This window comes from Miniopterus natalensis, chromosome 1 (genome assembly GCF_054644295.1).
Source record: "Miniopterus natalensis isolate mMinNat1 chromosome 1, mMinNat1.hap1, whole genome shotgun sequence".
Lineage (NCBI taxonomy): Eukaryota > Metazoa > Chordata > Mammalia > Chiroptera > Miniopteridae > Miniopterus > Miniopterus natalensis.
The window spans coordinates 149,021,217-149,038,063 of NC_142081.1; the positions used below are offsets into that span (position 1 = coordinate 149,021,217).

The 16,847-nt window shown below is 34.8% G+C and overlaps 1 protein-coding gene and 1 pseudogene across 2 annotated transcripts in view; both read right to left on the reverse strand.

Annotated features, from left to right (window-relative positions):
- Nucleotides 1-16,847, reverse strand: part of GRID2 (glutamate ionotropic receptor delta type subunit 2) — a 1,226,675-nt gene that overhangs the window by 471,399 nt on the left and 738,429 nt on the right. For both annotated transcript variants that reach the window (XM_087826562.1, XM_087826560.1), the window contains exon 8: nucleotides 5,941-6,060. In XM_087826562.1, the coding sequence (XP_087682688.1) occupies nucleotides 5,941-6,060 (120 nt within the window). The remainder of the gene's footprint in view (nucleotides 1-5,940; nucleotides 6,061-16,847) is intronic.
- On the reverse strand, nucleotides 13,959-15,967 carry LOC148094438 (DNA replication licensing factor MCM4 pseudogene; annotated as a pseudogene).

Below are 16,847 nucleotides of genomic sequence, written 5' to 3' on the forward strand. Positions count from 1 at the left end.
ATAGAGTGGAAAGAAAAACAGGAGGGTTTCGTAAGGAATTAACTAATACTTCCAGAAAGAGCTTTTGTTTGTATTTGTATTTGTATAAGCCCCATCTGCAAATAAAATTATTTTTGCATGTATACTTTAATGTGTGCAGAAATCTTTTTCCCCCCTTTTTTCAATATAGGGAACATTATGTACTAATTTTGATTTCACAAGTATGAAGTCAAAAAGGTTTTATAATATCATTGGGCAAGTAATTAAGTAACAAAAGCTTCAAAAACAGATATATTACTTTCTGCTATAAAACCATGAATACTTTAACTTTCTGAATTTTCAATCACATTTACACTAAACTTATTGTGTGATTATATGTTAATTATGTTAATTATTTTGTTTCCATCCTATTCTGCATAAATGTAGCTAGTTTCTTATTACTAAATAAGTGAAACTGAAGACAGAGAATTGGGCCTAACACAGATTTTCCTTAATAGTTTTGAAATTCTCTATGAATTATTGGTAATCTTTTTGTTTGTTTATTTGTTTGGTTTGGTTTGGTTTGGTTTTTTTTTAACCCTCACTCAAGAAGAGAGGTTATTTTTTCCCACTGATTATTAGAGAAAGTAGAAGGGAGGGGGACAGAGAAGAGAGAGGGAAAAAAAACATCGATGTGAAAGAGACACATCTATTAGTTGCCTCCCTCACGCACCCCAACTGGGGGCAAGGATCAGGCCTGCAACCCAGGTACATGCCCTTGACCAGGAATCAAACCCACAATCCTCTGGTATGCAGGCCAATGCTCCAACCACTGAGCAACGCCAGCCAGGGCAATGGTAATCTTGGGTACCTCTGTGTTCTTCCAGACTCAGGAATTTAGTGCAGCGCCTGACACCTGGCATTGCTGTTCAGTCGTCATAAATCGCACATTGAGTAACCAAAGTTTTGGCATCATCAACCTGTCATAACTATGTACATGACAGCGAAATCCACAATTACTCTACAGTGAAAATACAGAAATATAAAAACAAAGACAAATCTTAAAATCAGTCACAGAAGACTGATTTTTCAATTTTTCAATTTTTAGGGTAGATGACTGGCAAAAAACGGTCCGTTATACAGACAGCCAAGCTCTCAACCACAACCCTGAAGCCAAAGCCAGTGCACTGATATCCTGTGTGCAGAAAAAATAGATAGAACAGTTTAAAATTTTTTGTCTAGGGGAAACATGCTTAGAGAAAGAAGATGAAATAAAGACATGTTCCGATAAACAATGACTGAGAAATTTGGCCACAAGAAAAGCATCAAGAAAAAAATTTAAAAGCTTTACTTTAGGCAGAAGAAATGCAATTTTAGATACAAATGCAGGAAGAAAAAAAGAACAAAAAAGTAAAAAATATGTGCATAGAGTTCAATAAATATTTATTGCATAAAATAGTAGTGATAATACTTTTCAAAATAAAAAAGATGACATTAAAAACATGACAATAATAACCTATAATTTGAGAGATGGATACATTTAGTAAACGGAGTTTAATGTTCTAAGTATGTTTGTTATCTCTGAGGACCAAGATATTGATTAACTTTAGATGTGACTAAATTAAGTATGTATGTTGTAAATTCTAGGGAAACTATTAAACAAATAAAACAGAATACATAACTTGCAAATTAGTCAAAGAGGTAAGAAGAAAGTAAAAAATATATAGGGTGGGGCAAAAGTAGTTTTACAGTTATGAGTACATGAAACAGTTTATTCTTGTATTATTATTTATAATTATTGCCTTATTTTCCATGTGGATAATTGTAAACCTACTTTTGCCCCACACTGTATGTATTAACAATCCAAAAAAAGGTAAGAAAGGAGGGAAAAGAAACTAGAATAGGAAAGATGAATAGAATATACAAAATGGTAGAAGGTAGAAAAGATGGCAGACTTAAACTACTAAATACATTTCATGTAAATATATGAAAAGCTCCAGTTTTGAGAGTAAGTAGTCTAATTGTCATCAAATAGTCAATTATATACTTTTTATAAAAATTATGTGTGGGAACAAAAGAAAAAAGGAAACAGAAAAGTTGAAGGTAAGTGGATAGAGAAAAGAAATGCCATCCATCCAAATAGTAACAGGAAAAAAGTTAGTTTATCTCTGTTAATAGCAGACAAGATATTCATGAGGGAAGAATGCATTATTAGAAGTAGGATTCTTTGTAATAATAATTTCAAAAGTACTCTTTACTAAAACTATTCAGAAATAAAAATAAGTTCAGATCTAAAAATATTTCATATGTTTAAAACAGTATTAGTAATTTTATACAAATACAGCTAGAAAAAACTTTAAAATATCATAAAATAAAACTTCTTGAGTTGTCAAGAAGTATTAAAAATATGACTTTTATTTATTTATCATGAAAAAATAGAATTAGTAAAACAAAAGCAAACAAACCAAAAAACCCCACACAATTACCACAAAGAAAATTCTAGGCTCAGCTGGCTTCATTAAGGTGATCTATCAAACATTCAAGGAAGAAATTCTTCCAATTTTATATAACTCAGAGAAAACAGAAAAATAAGAAACCATCTCCACCACATTTTATAAGGCCAACATAATCTTAGTATCTAAATCTAAAAGGGTATTTAAAGAAACAAAGAAAACAGAACCAGAACTCAGGTCTCTCAACTCTTAGTTCAGTTCAGCATTTCCTACTCTGTATTGCCTTTTTCACAAGTCACTTATAGACTGTCATTGTATGAATATTTCTCCCACGTTCAGAAGTGAGGATGGATTAGCTCTAGTCTCAAGCTTTAACACGATGTTAATTGAAAGGATCGTGATGAGACTTGCTGTAACTAATGGATGGCACTGTCTGTCACCCTGGGAAGAATTCATACATGGCCTAGGGCCTGATTAACAGAGATACTTTGTAGTTTCTTTACTTGGTCAGAGTGTGGCTACTGAGATTCTTCATCTTGTTAGTTCTTAGATGTCTGCAGAGTAATTGAGAGCTAGCAAGGCCCGTTTCCAACAATAGCATTGAGGCATACTCATGAGAACTTACATTATCTGTTTGACTTTGTATAAGAGAAAACTTGTCTACAGAAATAATCCCTTTGAGCATGATGATTCAGGTCATCATTTCTCTAAATCCACTCTAGTCATTATAAATTCCACAGGCCTGGTTGTGGCAAAGATTTAAATGAATGATCTGAAGATGTTTTAAAGGAACACCTTGATTTAAAATAAAATCCAACAGAGAAGACAATTTCAGGTAACCTCAGTTATGGACATCAATGTAAAAACATTAAGCAAGGTGGCAACAAATAATTTTTTTTTTTAATGGAAACATGAATAACTATATTTTTAATCTAAATACAGTTTTATATAAACATAAAATTAGGTTTATCTCAAGAATGTATGTAGCTCTCTTAATCTGATCAAAGTTAATAAAAGAAAAATATTATATTCAGTAGTATAATGCTGACATCTTTTTTTTGAGACTGATGAGCAAAACATGTCTATTATTATTAATTCCATTCATTATTGTCCTAGAGGACCTATTCAGTACACTAGGCAAGAAGAAATAAAAGGTGTAACAAGAAGCGGAAAGTCATTCATCACAGATGATATGAGAACTCATCAGAATCTACAGATAAGTTATTACAATTAAAGAACTGAACAAGAAAGCAAAATATAAAATCTATATAAAATATGAATGTCATTCCCATATATGAGCAACAAATAGAAATCAAATTTTAAAAGATTCTATATTATATTCATACAATATAATACCATTCATCAATGTAAGTAAAAAATTAGTGAAAATAAGAATGTATCTACAAAAATAATGTTGAGAGAAAGGAGATACAAATGATCATAAACCATATTATTCATGTTGATGAATATCAAGACCAAGCGAAGCTATCTGGGTTGTTAAGAGTGGAAACCGGAATGATGGGACATTCTGGGTGATGGAAGTGTTCTCTGACTTGATCTAGGTGGTGGTCACACTGGTAAATGTAACCACTGAAAGTCTTTGTACATTTAAAATTTTATTACATTTTATTGTATTTAAATTAAATCTCAATAAAAACAAGTAAGCAAGTTACTATATGAAAGAGTGAAATTATACTCATTCCTTGTCCCATATATAAGAATAATTCCTAGTAGACAAAAGGCTTCAATATAAAAGGCAAAACTCTAAAGCCTTTTGTATATAATTGAGCATAATAATATCTTTATGACTGGCAATAGGGAATGATTTTTTGAATAAGACTAAGTGACAATAATCATAAAGAAGAAAATTCATGATTCTGCTAACTTAAAGGTACTATGAATGAAATGAAAATAAAATACACAAAGAGGATACTATTTACAACATAACTAAATAACAAAAGAATATTCAATATATATATATATATAACTCCTAGAATCAATTATAAAAAAAAGACAACCCAATAGAAAATGGCCAAAAGCCTAGAACAGGCAATAAACTCAAAGAGAAATCTGAAGACAGCCAAGAATTATAGGAAAACATGCCAGAACATTTTTTATAATCAGGGAAATAAAAATTGAAATAATTAGGATATATCATTATATATTCAGTAACTTAATAAAAATTTAAAAGTCTTACAAAACCAAGATCCAGTGAGAATAATGGGCAATAAGAACTCGTTTCCCTACTGATGATATGTAAACTAGAAAATCTCTATGAAAATGGCTTTAAGGTTATCCAGTAAACTTAAAGATATGCTTTCTTATATTGAAACAATTCTACCCCTGGATACAAAATCTACAGATACATGCACAAGTACAGAAGTATAGCCAAGATACATGTCCAAGAATATTCATAACAGCACTGCTTATAATAGCCTAAAAGTGGAAACAAACCATAGGAGATGCAAATACAGGTTATGAAATTCTATTCAACACTAAAGAAATGAGTATCATAAAATTCATACTAATTAGCTATACCATTCAGAAGGGAGGTTGGGAATGAAGTATATGAGAGTGTTGAGAATGCTTGATATGTTCTATTTCTTGTCCATAGTAGTTGTTTCCTTTAAAATAATTCACTAAACAATCCTTATATTTTTTGCAGTTTTTTATGTTTGCTATGCTTCACTATAAAGTAATAATTAAAAACACATTAAGATAGTTTCAATTCCTCTAGCTTACAGTTACCAAGAGGTTTTATGGCTGATTAGAACAACTAACTTAGTTTTGTCTAAAGTTTCTCCGCATTCTGTACCACAACACTGGAAAGGAAAGCCTACTGAAGAACCTCTTAACTGTTGATGCAGCAACTTTATACACTTAGAAATTTATAGTTATGAACTTTGTATGCATATTTAGTTACCTTGGGATTTTCCCCACCACAAATATATAAAAGTGGCAAATTCAAAATATCGATCCATTTTTTCCAGGGGCTTTTATATTTCTCCTGGAGAAAGTTATTGCTCCAGTAGTTCATGAAACATCCTTTATTGCAGCTTAGTTCCTGCAAGCCATTTTCTACTTATGCATGCCACTTTTGAAGTTGAAATACTGAAATGTCACAGTTTTATAGTAGAATTTCACTCTTACTATACGAAATTTCTCTAAGCTCGTTTTCAGATTTTGTGCATGTTACAAGTTAAAAACCAAGCAACTATATGCATTGTATACATTTTAAATTCACTACTTTACAAAAATTATTATAATGAATGAAAGATTATGCTAGTTCCCTAGGAAACCATCAGATTACCTTTCTTCCTTTAAATTATTCTAAGGCATAAATAGAATCCATTGATTAACACTACTGGTAAGTACTTAAGGTCATTTAAATGCCTAATTCTCCCCCTTTCTTCTCTTTCAAGCTATAGGAGAAACTATAATGTATACTGTGACCATATTGCCTGAAGACAATAAAATGAAACCATAGTTACTACAGGAAAAGCATATTTATCAATGCTTCTGGTCTTACTTTGCGAATGCCTCGGCCAAGCTCTTCTCCATAGTTGGTTCCAAGAATTTCAAAGTGGACATTGGGATTGCCTCCATTTTCTCCAAATTCCAGCTCTCCAGTCAGCCCACTAACTCCACCCTAAAGGAGAAAAAAGGCACTGATGTAAGAGTTCAGAAAAAAGTGAAAGAGTAATAATAGTAAAGTATAAAAGGACATTCTAGGAACACAATTTTCATCTATAAAATAAATATTATTTTAAGCATGCAATTATTAACAGGCTACTTTTAAATAAGTGCACAGGATAAATAGGACAGCAATTGAAAGTAATCTTAAGAATCCCTTAATCCGAGGGCATCCACTTCACAGACAGAATATTTAAACCCAACGAGTCAAATGATCACACAAACTGACGCTATGTTACGGCTGAGACTGAATTCTGGGCTAGGGTTTTTGACGGCCATACCTTCTGACATGCAGGGAGCCATCAGTCAGAAAACAAGAGGCTTCTACAGAGCACAGATCTACTCTAGGGACACGTTTTGACAATATTCTTTCTCCAGCACAATGCTGTTCTAATTTGATCTAAAATTATATCTGGGCTTTTAAGAATCCATGGTTTATAACTTATTAGAGGTTTATTTTTCCTCCTTCTTTAAATATCTTGTCTAAATTAAAAAATGAAAGGTAAATTAGGCTTGCGGTATGGTTTTGCTCTTAACCAGCAGTGCTGGTTGTTGAGATTCATTGGGAATTGTCAACTTCATCTCTCATTCAACATGACAGATGTTCACTTCCCCAGCAGATGGTAATATAGGTCACACTTCTCTCTTTCTTGTTTACCATTCTTTTCTCAGTTTAGTTTATCAGCCTTCACATTATTTAGGATTTGACAAGTAAAAATCATATTCTGAGTCACTTCTAAACTACAGTGCTTCTAACTTAAGAGTTTTAGTCTGATAATCATATTTATTTGAACAAGTTACCTCAGTTTGTAAATCGCTGTAAGTATCTCTTCTATGATGTTTGATAACTCAATATACAGACAGTCCCCAATTTACGATGGTTTGACTTATGATTTTTTCATCTTTGCAATGGTGCAAAAGCAATATGCATCTGGTAGAAATAGTACTTCAGATTTTGAATTTTGATCCCCCCAACCCCCTTCCCCCAGGGCCAATGTTGGTCAGCGGCTCCCAGTCAGCCACACAATCACAAGGGTAAACAACCTACACTCTACAGCATATTTGGTTACCAGCATTTTTTGGATATTGTGTTCTGAGCACATTAAGGTAAATTAGGCTAAGCTATGATGGTTGGTAAGTGTTTTACTAGCAATATTTTCAACTTATGATAGGTTTATTGGGACATAACCTCATAATAAGTCATGTAGCATCTGTATCTCATTTGCCATAACCTCTAACTCAACTTCCAGTCTTTATCAACAGGTATTATGTTATCTGCTATATCTCCTACTGCTTGTGTGTCTTGTAGCCCATTGCATGATACTAAGTTCATTATGGGCATTCAAGAAAACCATTGCTTTACTCATTACTTTCAGTATTTAATCTATTTCATTTTTTTAACAGTTATGACCAATAAAACAGATCTCCATATTTATTTCCTAATAAGCCAGCTTCTCTTTTAATATTCAGTTTTATTAAAAGGTATATTGAATTTCATGTGGCTGTGCTCTTCCCATGTATGATTTAGCAGGAAATTCCATGGATGTTGGAGTCAGACTTCCTGATTTGATCAGTGGTATCAGAATCTATTAGCTGTGTAAATCTGGCTAAGTTATTTAACTTCTCTATGCTCCAACTTCTACATCTGTTAAATGGGATTATTATAAAATAATAGTACCTACCCCAGAAGACTATTATGAGTCATATAATACATATATATATAGTAGAGTGTTTGATAAGTTGTGGAAGTTTAATTACTATTATCGTCATCATCATCCACATGATTTTTCATTCTCCATTTTTTTAAAATTTTTATTATTTTTTAAAATATATCTTTATTGATTTCAGAGAGAGAAAGGGAGAGGGAGAGAGAAACATCAATGATGAGAGAGTTGTCATTAATTGGCTGCCTCCTGCATGCCCCCTACTGGGGATCCAAGCAAGAGCTCCTGGATCCTAGGTAGATGCTCAACTGCTGAGCCATACCAGCTGGGCTCACTCTCCAGCTGTTGAGAGTATTACATATATCCTCCCTTTTTTCTCATTGACCTCCTCCACCCCAACTCCCCCTCTCAGATTCTGCAATTGTGAAGGCTTTCTAATTCTGCTAAAAATTGTAGACATGCTCCTGGTTTTTTTCAACTAATGTTTAGGGTGACAAATTTCATTATATGCTTGAATATTCACATGGCTTTGGACAATATTTTTGAAAATTTTGACTCAATTACATTTCACTAATTGGTATTTGGGTATAAAAGAGTTAAAGTAGCTGGTCTAGGATCTATTCACTCCTTTTACTGGTGGGAGGTAGGGGTAGGGGGGGAAAAATAAAGGAGGTATATTATCCAATTCTTGCAAGTCAATTTGATCCTGCATGCTTGCTCAGTACTAGTATTTCAAAGAATTCAATTATCCTTTAAAATTTTAAAGATCGGGATAAGTGCAGTGGATCTTATTATCATGAATATCTCCAAATGGCAAATACTGTGGGAGTTTGATTGACAAATATAGCATATATTACTACATTTAAGTTCAAACGATTTATATTCAGTAAGATTTTACAAGAGCTCATCTCGTCCCCAATTACACTTCAGTAATATCCCCTGAAAAGATAATAATCTTAAATTTTTGCCATAGTGCTTTATTTTTAAGAAAAAGAGAAAATATATTTTATATCAATATGATTGCTTCATTGCAAAAATGCCATAGTGCTGTAATTTCCAAACTTTTGAACATTAGACTGCCTGGAACTATATTACTATTATTCCCAATGAAAACTCCCATGGCCACTCTGGGGCAATGTCTTCATTCCTAGCTTGTATCTAGTACTAAGCATCTTAGTCCACTTACATTACACAAGTACATAACCTTAAATCAGGGACCTGTATTTAGTTTACTGTGGCCTCCACTTACCTTGTTCACCTTTGTGACTTTGTAATTTAACTTATTTATGTTATATTCTTAATGAGCTGTTAGCACATATAATCAGTAAAACCTTCTCTCATGAAGATTCAAGGGATGCTTGGGAGGCCAATATTTCAAGCAAATAAACTCTTTAACTGAAGCTCCTTGTTATCTGTCCCACACTTAAATTCTGATTTTTGATTGCCCAAGAATATTCCCATGCTTTTAACCTTCCCCCATCCCCTCCATTTATCCTCATATCAACCTTGAAAACAGAGCCTTGGTAAGACATGTGTGCTGGCCAGGTGGTGATAGGCAGTCATTGTCTTTGTTCATGCAGTTATGGTTTTTATCTCTTGATGATATAGCATATTCTAAACAAAATAAGCTAATGGGACATTGATAGTATGAGTAACACATACAAATAATTTCTAAATGTCCTTTAAATTGACAGTAAAAATTGCTGCCAAAGAAAACCTTTATTAAAATACCAAGTAAAATTGGTTTGGATTTCATCTCACCCACTCTATATAGAAATACCAGTGAGCAACAAATACAGAAAGCACAAGAGGAGAAAAATTAAAAGTGTAGAATCAAAGGTTGTGAATAATTTAACATTGGATAATCAGTTTCTGAAAAGGAAAAAAAAAAAATGTTCCCCAATGAATAAATTGGAAACAAGAAGAAAAAATATTACTAAAAATTTGTTTCACTTTGTTTATGAGGCTGAAGACTTTTCTTCTATGCTTGAATCCATAAAGTAACTTAGAGATTCTTTTGGAAGATCACATGGAACATCAAATATTTGACACTCATCTAATTTCCTTATACATATTCCTAGGTTCCTTGCAACCTACAGACATGCTTGGTAACCAAGGATACTCTGTTAAATAAACATGAGCCCAGCAAGGCAGTGAACACATTGAGAGATGCCAGATTCAGTGGCGTGTCCTGATATCCTCTTGTTTCATAAGTTAATTTCAGATAGAAAAATGTCTGCAGAAGGAAAATACTACATTTTCTATCCAGAAAAGAAATATAATGGGTAGATAAATACTAAGATACCAGATGCAAAATAACAAAAAATGAAAACAAAAAACAATTTATGTGAAATGGTTAGGAAAATTTGAGTTGGCATATAACATTTATATGTGTATATATGTGCATATAGATATATACATACATACTTACATATGTACATATACACTCAAATATTCATTCAAAATAAAGACTTGAAGCAAACTAAGAAGTAAATGGGAGGTTACTAGCATACTGATCATGCTATATATATCTTAGGAAAGAAGAAACTGAGGCCCAGACAACTGTCTACTTGAAGAACCTGAACTAAAACCTTCAGCATGTGCCTCATACTTTTTTTTCTAGATTATGTAAATTGCGTGTCCATCATAACATATGTATATCATGGCTGACTGTTTAAAATATGTATGTTGAACTAAATTAAATTAAACTTATGCCATTTGACCCATTTTATGATTCAAATGCCCCTGGACTTAGAGGGCACATTGATGAGTCCGCAAGAGAACTATTCCAAAGGCAGACTGATTTTTTAAAAGCACTTGCGGCAACAAGTTTATCTGCACACATTTTGTAGAAAGGCAAGCTTACATTACAAGTCAGTACTGTTTCTAGTAAGTCAGATTAAGTTTTCCCAAATTCTCTCTCCTTCTTTCAAGTTTATCAGTTCTAAATGGTACATAGTGATTTACACAAAAAGCAAAGTTATAGGTTTCCTTTCCTCAAGTATACAGATTTAAAAACAACAACAAACCCCCACCTTCCAAGAGTTATTTTTGTCCAAGTCAGAAACCATTTTCTTCTTCTTCCCCACACATTTCTGTTAAATCATCAGATTTTATTTCAATAAAATAAAGTAGATATCTACTTCCACCCATCTCTATGATCCACATTATTTCCTAAGCTTCCTCCAAACTGGAGCATCAGCCTCTTAACTGTTGTTTTCTCATGCAGCCCATCCTGGTCCAATGGCAGGTGTAGAATAGATTCTCCACTTGGCAGCCACTGACTAGTCTGATTTTATTAAAAATACCTCAGCGGCTTAAACTTACCCCTAAAATTTAGGGCCTTTTAACATGGTTTAAAAAAAACCCTTCGTGACCTTTCTCCTGACCTAATGAGGAACCATGGCCCTGTTCTGTCTCTATTTTAGCCTCCTGGTCTTATTTCAAATGTGACAAGCTCCCTTTCCTGCAAGTCTGCTAACATTCTAGTGCCCTGCATGAAACATTCTTCCTTTCCCATTTCTGGAACACTCTTCTCTTTCTTTTCCTGGCTAATGACTACTCATCTTAAATGTTTCCACTTATCTGTCATTCTTCTGCCTAAGTAGGTTCCCCAGTCACATATTTCCAGAACAGTTGGTGTTTCCCCTTTTGTAGGACTGATCGCACTTGTAATTATTTTTGATATTTCTATTTTGCTTCCTTATTCTGTGATCTCACAGCACACCATATGGTAGTAGTCAATAAATATTTGTTGAATGAATAGGTTGCCATATAAGAATTAGAGTCATTTCAATATTTTTTGCCATTTTAAAGAATAATCTTTTAGATATCAACATGTATCAAGATATCTCTTTTAGATACATTTATCAAAATGTTTCAATATGGGAAAATGTGTTGGTACTAAAAGCTTTGATATCCTGCCACAAATGTTGCTGTACTACATTTTCCCACAACTGGTATTGAAAATAGTTACAGCAAAGGATTTTAACAGAAATTGATCCGTTAAGCCAATGTGGATTTAAGGATCTAGCAAATCTTTTCTTCTTTTTAAAACAAGGGATCTATCAAATCTTGATTGGTTTACTAGGGTAGAATACATAGAAAATGTCACTGCTTTTGTGTAATCACATATTTTGAGTGGAATACTTTTCTTAGTTTTTTAAAATCATTGAACAGAAGATGTAAGCATATTCTTTCTAAAACTCAGCTCTGATTGTGTCAGACTCATGCTCAGAAACTTTTTTAGTATCTTTTATTTACCTAGAAAATAAATTCCTTTCCTCAGTCTCTTTCCAGTCCAAACTACTCTACCCAGGTGTTTTGTGTACTCTAGTATTTTAATCCATCTCTGTCACTGTCCATATATTTTATTTCAATAGATATGTCAGCTAGAGTGTTCCCACCATCTGAATGAAATGTGTTCTTCTCCATAGCTTTATGTATCTTAAACCTGCTGATTTTCAAATTTGCATTGAGATGCTATCAGTTCCATGTAATTTTTTTCCTAATTTATTTTCTCTGTTTTGGGTCAGGTTCTCCAGGAAACAGCTCTGAAATGAAAATGTGTGTGCAGGGGGGTTACCTGAAGTGTGCCTAGAAAAGTACCTGCAAGACAGTGAGAAAAGGAGCTGGGGGGGGGGAGGGGATGCAATGCAAATAGAGCACCGGCTCAGGTGATCCCGTGGGCTAGTCTCTAGTTATTTTCTGTTTTCTAAAATTTAATTTAATTTTTCCCATCATTCATATGTAGAATCTAATGAAATAACTGAACTAACAAACCAAATCTCATTACTTTCAATAACTCTTCTGACTTATCTCAAATGGAGGCAAGAGATTCTGACCTTTCTAGCTCTGCAATGAGCAGCCACCGGGTGCTGGCTTTTCCAGAAAGGAAGTGGAGCAGCTCCCTCCTGCCCCAGACAAGACCGCTCCTGAACAGAGGTCCAGCGACGTGCTCTCCTGCGCCATGAAGCAGGGATCTGAGCGTGTGCCACAGCACGCTGCACTGTGTCCCTTGCTAAGATTCCACAGAATCATATTTTTACCACGTTTGGGGCCTTCGTTGCCTCTCCTTAGACTACTGCTTTTTGTATGCTTAGTCAATATTCCCTACTAGGCTCTAAATTCCTCTGGGGTAATCACATAAAAGAATTTGAATAATACATTCCACAGGCTAGGCATTTGACAAAAATGTGCTAAACGAGTGATGAATACATGAATGAACAAAGTGTCCTCTTGGAAACCGTTTCGCTACTAACAGTAAGAAAAAACAGAAAGTGATTGCCATTTAATCTTAGAACAAGGTTGTAAATAAAAGTAGGCTGCCTGTGTTGCAAGGGTGTGACGCCACTCCACAGTCTGTGAGAAAGGTGGCAGATCTGCCTGAATTAAGTTGATTTCAAAATGTCCCTGGGAAGTGGTTTTCAAATTGTGGTTTTGAGAACCGATTATGGTGGTAACAATGAAGATCTCCCTCCTTCTCTCTTCCAGAGCACTTCAGCTTTTATTTTGTTTTACTTATTTAATTTAAAAGATTTAAATGCTTGTTGCAGGGTATGTAACATCATCAAATTTAAATTATATAACATGAAAACTCTTTGCTAAAATCTATATTACAATTAAATGTAGCTTCTCATAATAAACCAAAGATTGCATATGTGTGCAAATAAACTTTTTGCCACAAGAGCTTTTAAAAATATAGTCTATGCCTTTGAAATAACCCTCTTGCAGCTTCATCAATGTACACTCCAACTTCAGAGCATATGAAAAAGTCATATTAAAACTAAGATATTGTTTGTATACTTATTAACAATGGCGCCTATACCCCGGATTTCTTGGTGTGTGTATTTTCTCTAGCCAAATGGCTTGGACAGTAGTGAAGTGTTCACTTCTTGTATGAACAATGAAAAGGGTAAACTGTATGGTGCACAGAACATAGAACTGGAAGCCAGAAAACTTGGTATTGAAATCTAATTTGCTGCGTAACCAACCCTTACTAAATCATTTAAGTTTTCTGAGAATCAGTTTTCTCTGCCTTATAATTGGAGAAAATAAGTAACAACAACAACAAAATAAGTACAAAATATAGTAAAACAAAAATAGGATACATTCTTTACAGAATTAAAAAAAATTCTTATCAAATAATACACTTAGTACACTTAAGAGCAAACCATTTGTGGCATTTTTATTAAACCAAGATGCTACTTATCACCAAAATTATACAAGTTTGGAAGTGGAAGTTAAAGCGCTTCTCAGATGTGTACTGGTCCCCGGGGAGCACACTGTACATATGCTGGGACACCTGGGACTTGCGGGTCCCAGGGTCACCACCACACAGCAGGATATTGATGACAGCGTGAAGTCTGCCCCTCTTTACGTTACTAAAATCTTTCCTTATTTTCTGGAAAAGCTGAAGCAAGATTCCCTTTTGTAAATCTTCATGTTTTAACACGCTTGGAGCCAAAGCTGAAGCAAGTCTCTCATAAATGTCTGATTTTCTGGAAAGTTCCTTAAGCAATACTACACAATTCTCTCAAAAACTTTCTGCCCTGCTTCTTCCTCTGCATTTCATGCAGATGGTTTTCTTCCATTTTCCAATAACAACATCAATGTGGGGTTTGTAGAAGACTTCACATTGCTCACCCTTGGACTGCCTCAACAGGAACAGCTCTGTAGATGTCTGTGACATTCACTCTCTCTCCAAGTTGAGCCTTGTCCACAAGATCTTTGTGAGAAAAAGATAATAGTAGGAGGCTTTTCAGGAGACTCAGAGTTTGATTTGTTTGTTTGTTTGTTTATCATAGCAAATGAAGCAGCAGTGGATCAGTGCCATGTTGTAGGTGATGTGGCAGCATTTACACACCCCGGACTTAGTGATTCAGTCACGGTCCATTTCTACAAGGGCAATGTGGGTGCACACCTAGCACTGCAAGAAGACCCCATGCATCTCTGGAATCAGCTGAGACATCCTGATCACCATGCCACTGATGATGATGAGCTGGTCAACGTCTTCTGGATTCAGGTATCTCATATTCTTACTTTGCAACACAGTGAATGGTCCTCTTTGAATCTGACTTAAGACTGAGTCAGGTTCAACATCCAAGAAGATCTCATTGAGAGCCAGTTAAAAGTTGGAATGACTTCTTGTGGGTCGCAGATGGGCTGCCTGTAGAGATTTCTGTTAAATGATTCTATGTTTCATAGTTTACTTTAAAAAATGGCTCCTCAGTGATATTAATCTCCTCAAGTAGTTACATGTACAGAGGTTCAACAATATCCATGAAAACGCATTCTTCTTTAGCTAGAGGGTCATTAAAAAGCTGAAGAGATTTCTGAAAAATTTCTTTGCATGCTGACATATTTATATCTGTTCTGCAAATCACCAAGTTTTAGCCTTGCTGGCCCATACTGCAAAATTACTTGCAGACCCTTCCATGCAGACCCCAGCCAGGTGAGGGCTCTGCCTCATGGGTGTGTCTCTGATACCACTGCTTGGGATTCCCTCTACCAAGAGCTAGGCATGTCATATGTCAGTGGTCAGTAAACATCAAAATCAAGAGAAAGAGTGAAGACTGCATCAGAGGAGAGCTGTAAAATAATGTGTCCCACGTGCCAGGCTTTGCAGATCAGCTCCAGGCCAGGTCAGCACCAGCTGAAGCTCTCTTGTAAAAGTAGAGTCCTCACCTCTAAGTCTCTGAGATGAAGATGGCCTGACGTCCTCACTTGGAAGGAGGAAAGATGGCACCTCCAAAGCATGCAGGGCTCTGGAGTGCACCTGGAAGGTTGTGCTCCCAGACACCCCAAGAAAAGTTTTTTAAAGTTTTAAAAAGATATAAAGAATTAGAATTAAGTGGTAACTTTATTTGAAGATGATATCAGTATCTATATGAAAAACACAAGAGAATGGACTACAAAAAAGGAGTAAGAATCAGGAGTTATGTATCCAAAGTTGATGAGGTCAGTCACAAAATATACCAAATATCAATAACTTCCTTATGTACCTACAATAATTACTTTAAAAATATAACTCAACAAAATAGTTCATGATCATTTGTACACACACATGCACACACACCAACACACATACTCAAAACTCTGTAAAAGTGTAGGAGTAAATATAATGAAATATGTATGAAGAGACCACAAATCTTTATGGAGGGCTATAAAGATGACTATAAGGATGGATACCATGTCCATGGATAGGAAGACTAAGTATTTTAAAAATTATTTTCTCAAAAATATTCTATAAAATCCATATATGTAACAATGGCTTGGGGAGTACTGATGCTATGTGGAAGAAATAAATATTTGAAAATTAACTTCTAATTTTTAAAAAAGAAGAGAAATGTGGAGGCACCTGTTCTACCAATTCAAAAAATACATAATAAGGCTTCACACAAGAGTACCTTGGGAATCACCACCTGCACCTTTACTGGGCATTTATAGTGCTTATGTCAACTTCACTACTTTTTAACTCTTTTGTCTCACCTTTCTAATTAGAATATAAATAATTAAAGGACAGATATTCATTATTTAACTTATTTGTCTCCTTGCAGCAACACATAGGCTTTGTAAAGTGTATATAGCAGGCCCTAAAGGTAGGCATTCCATGCTTACTTGAATGTAACTAAGAACTTTATCACTAGAATATTTCTATTGCAGTCAGGAGCTTGACTAGATTTGTGATGTCTGGTGCTGACTTCTATTTAAGCTTTGCCCTCCCTTTCCCCTTTGGCTTGACTTCTGGACAGGCTGATTAAGAAAGTCCATCCTGCATCTCCTTCTTTGACACCCAGGGGAAATGTAAGCCGCACAAATCTCCAGACCAAGTAAATGGGAACTCTTTCCACTTCCAAACCCCTAACCACTATTAAAGGCCCAGCCCATTCCTTCTGCTTGGCCCAAGCCAGGCTGAACCTGCTGGGGCCCACTGTCCTTTCCCCATGAGTCCCTGTATGAATAGAACATTTTCTCTCAAATTCTCTTTGTGTGGAGTGTTATCAGCCTTGATATCTGAATGAGTTAACCAAAACACTCATATGAGTCAAAGTAGTATGACGCGGTGGGGGGGGGGGAG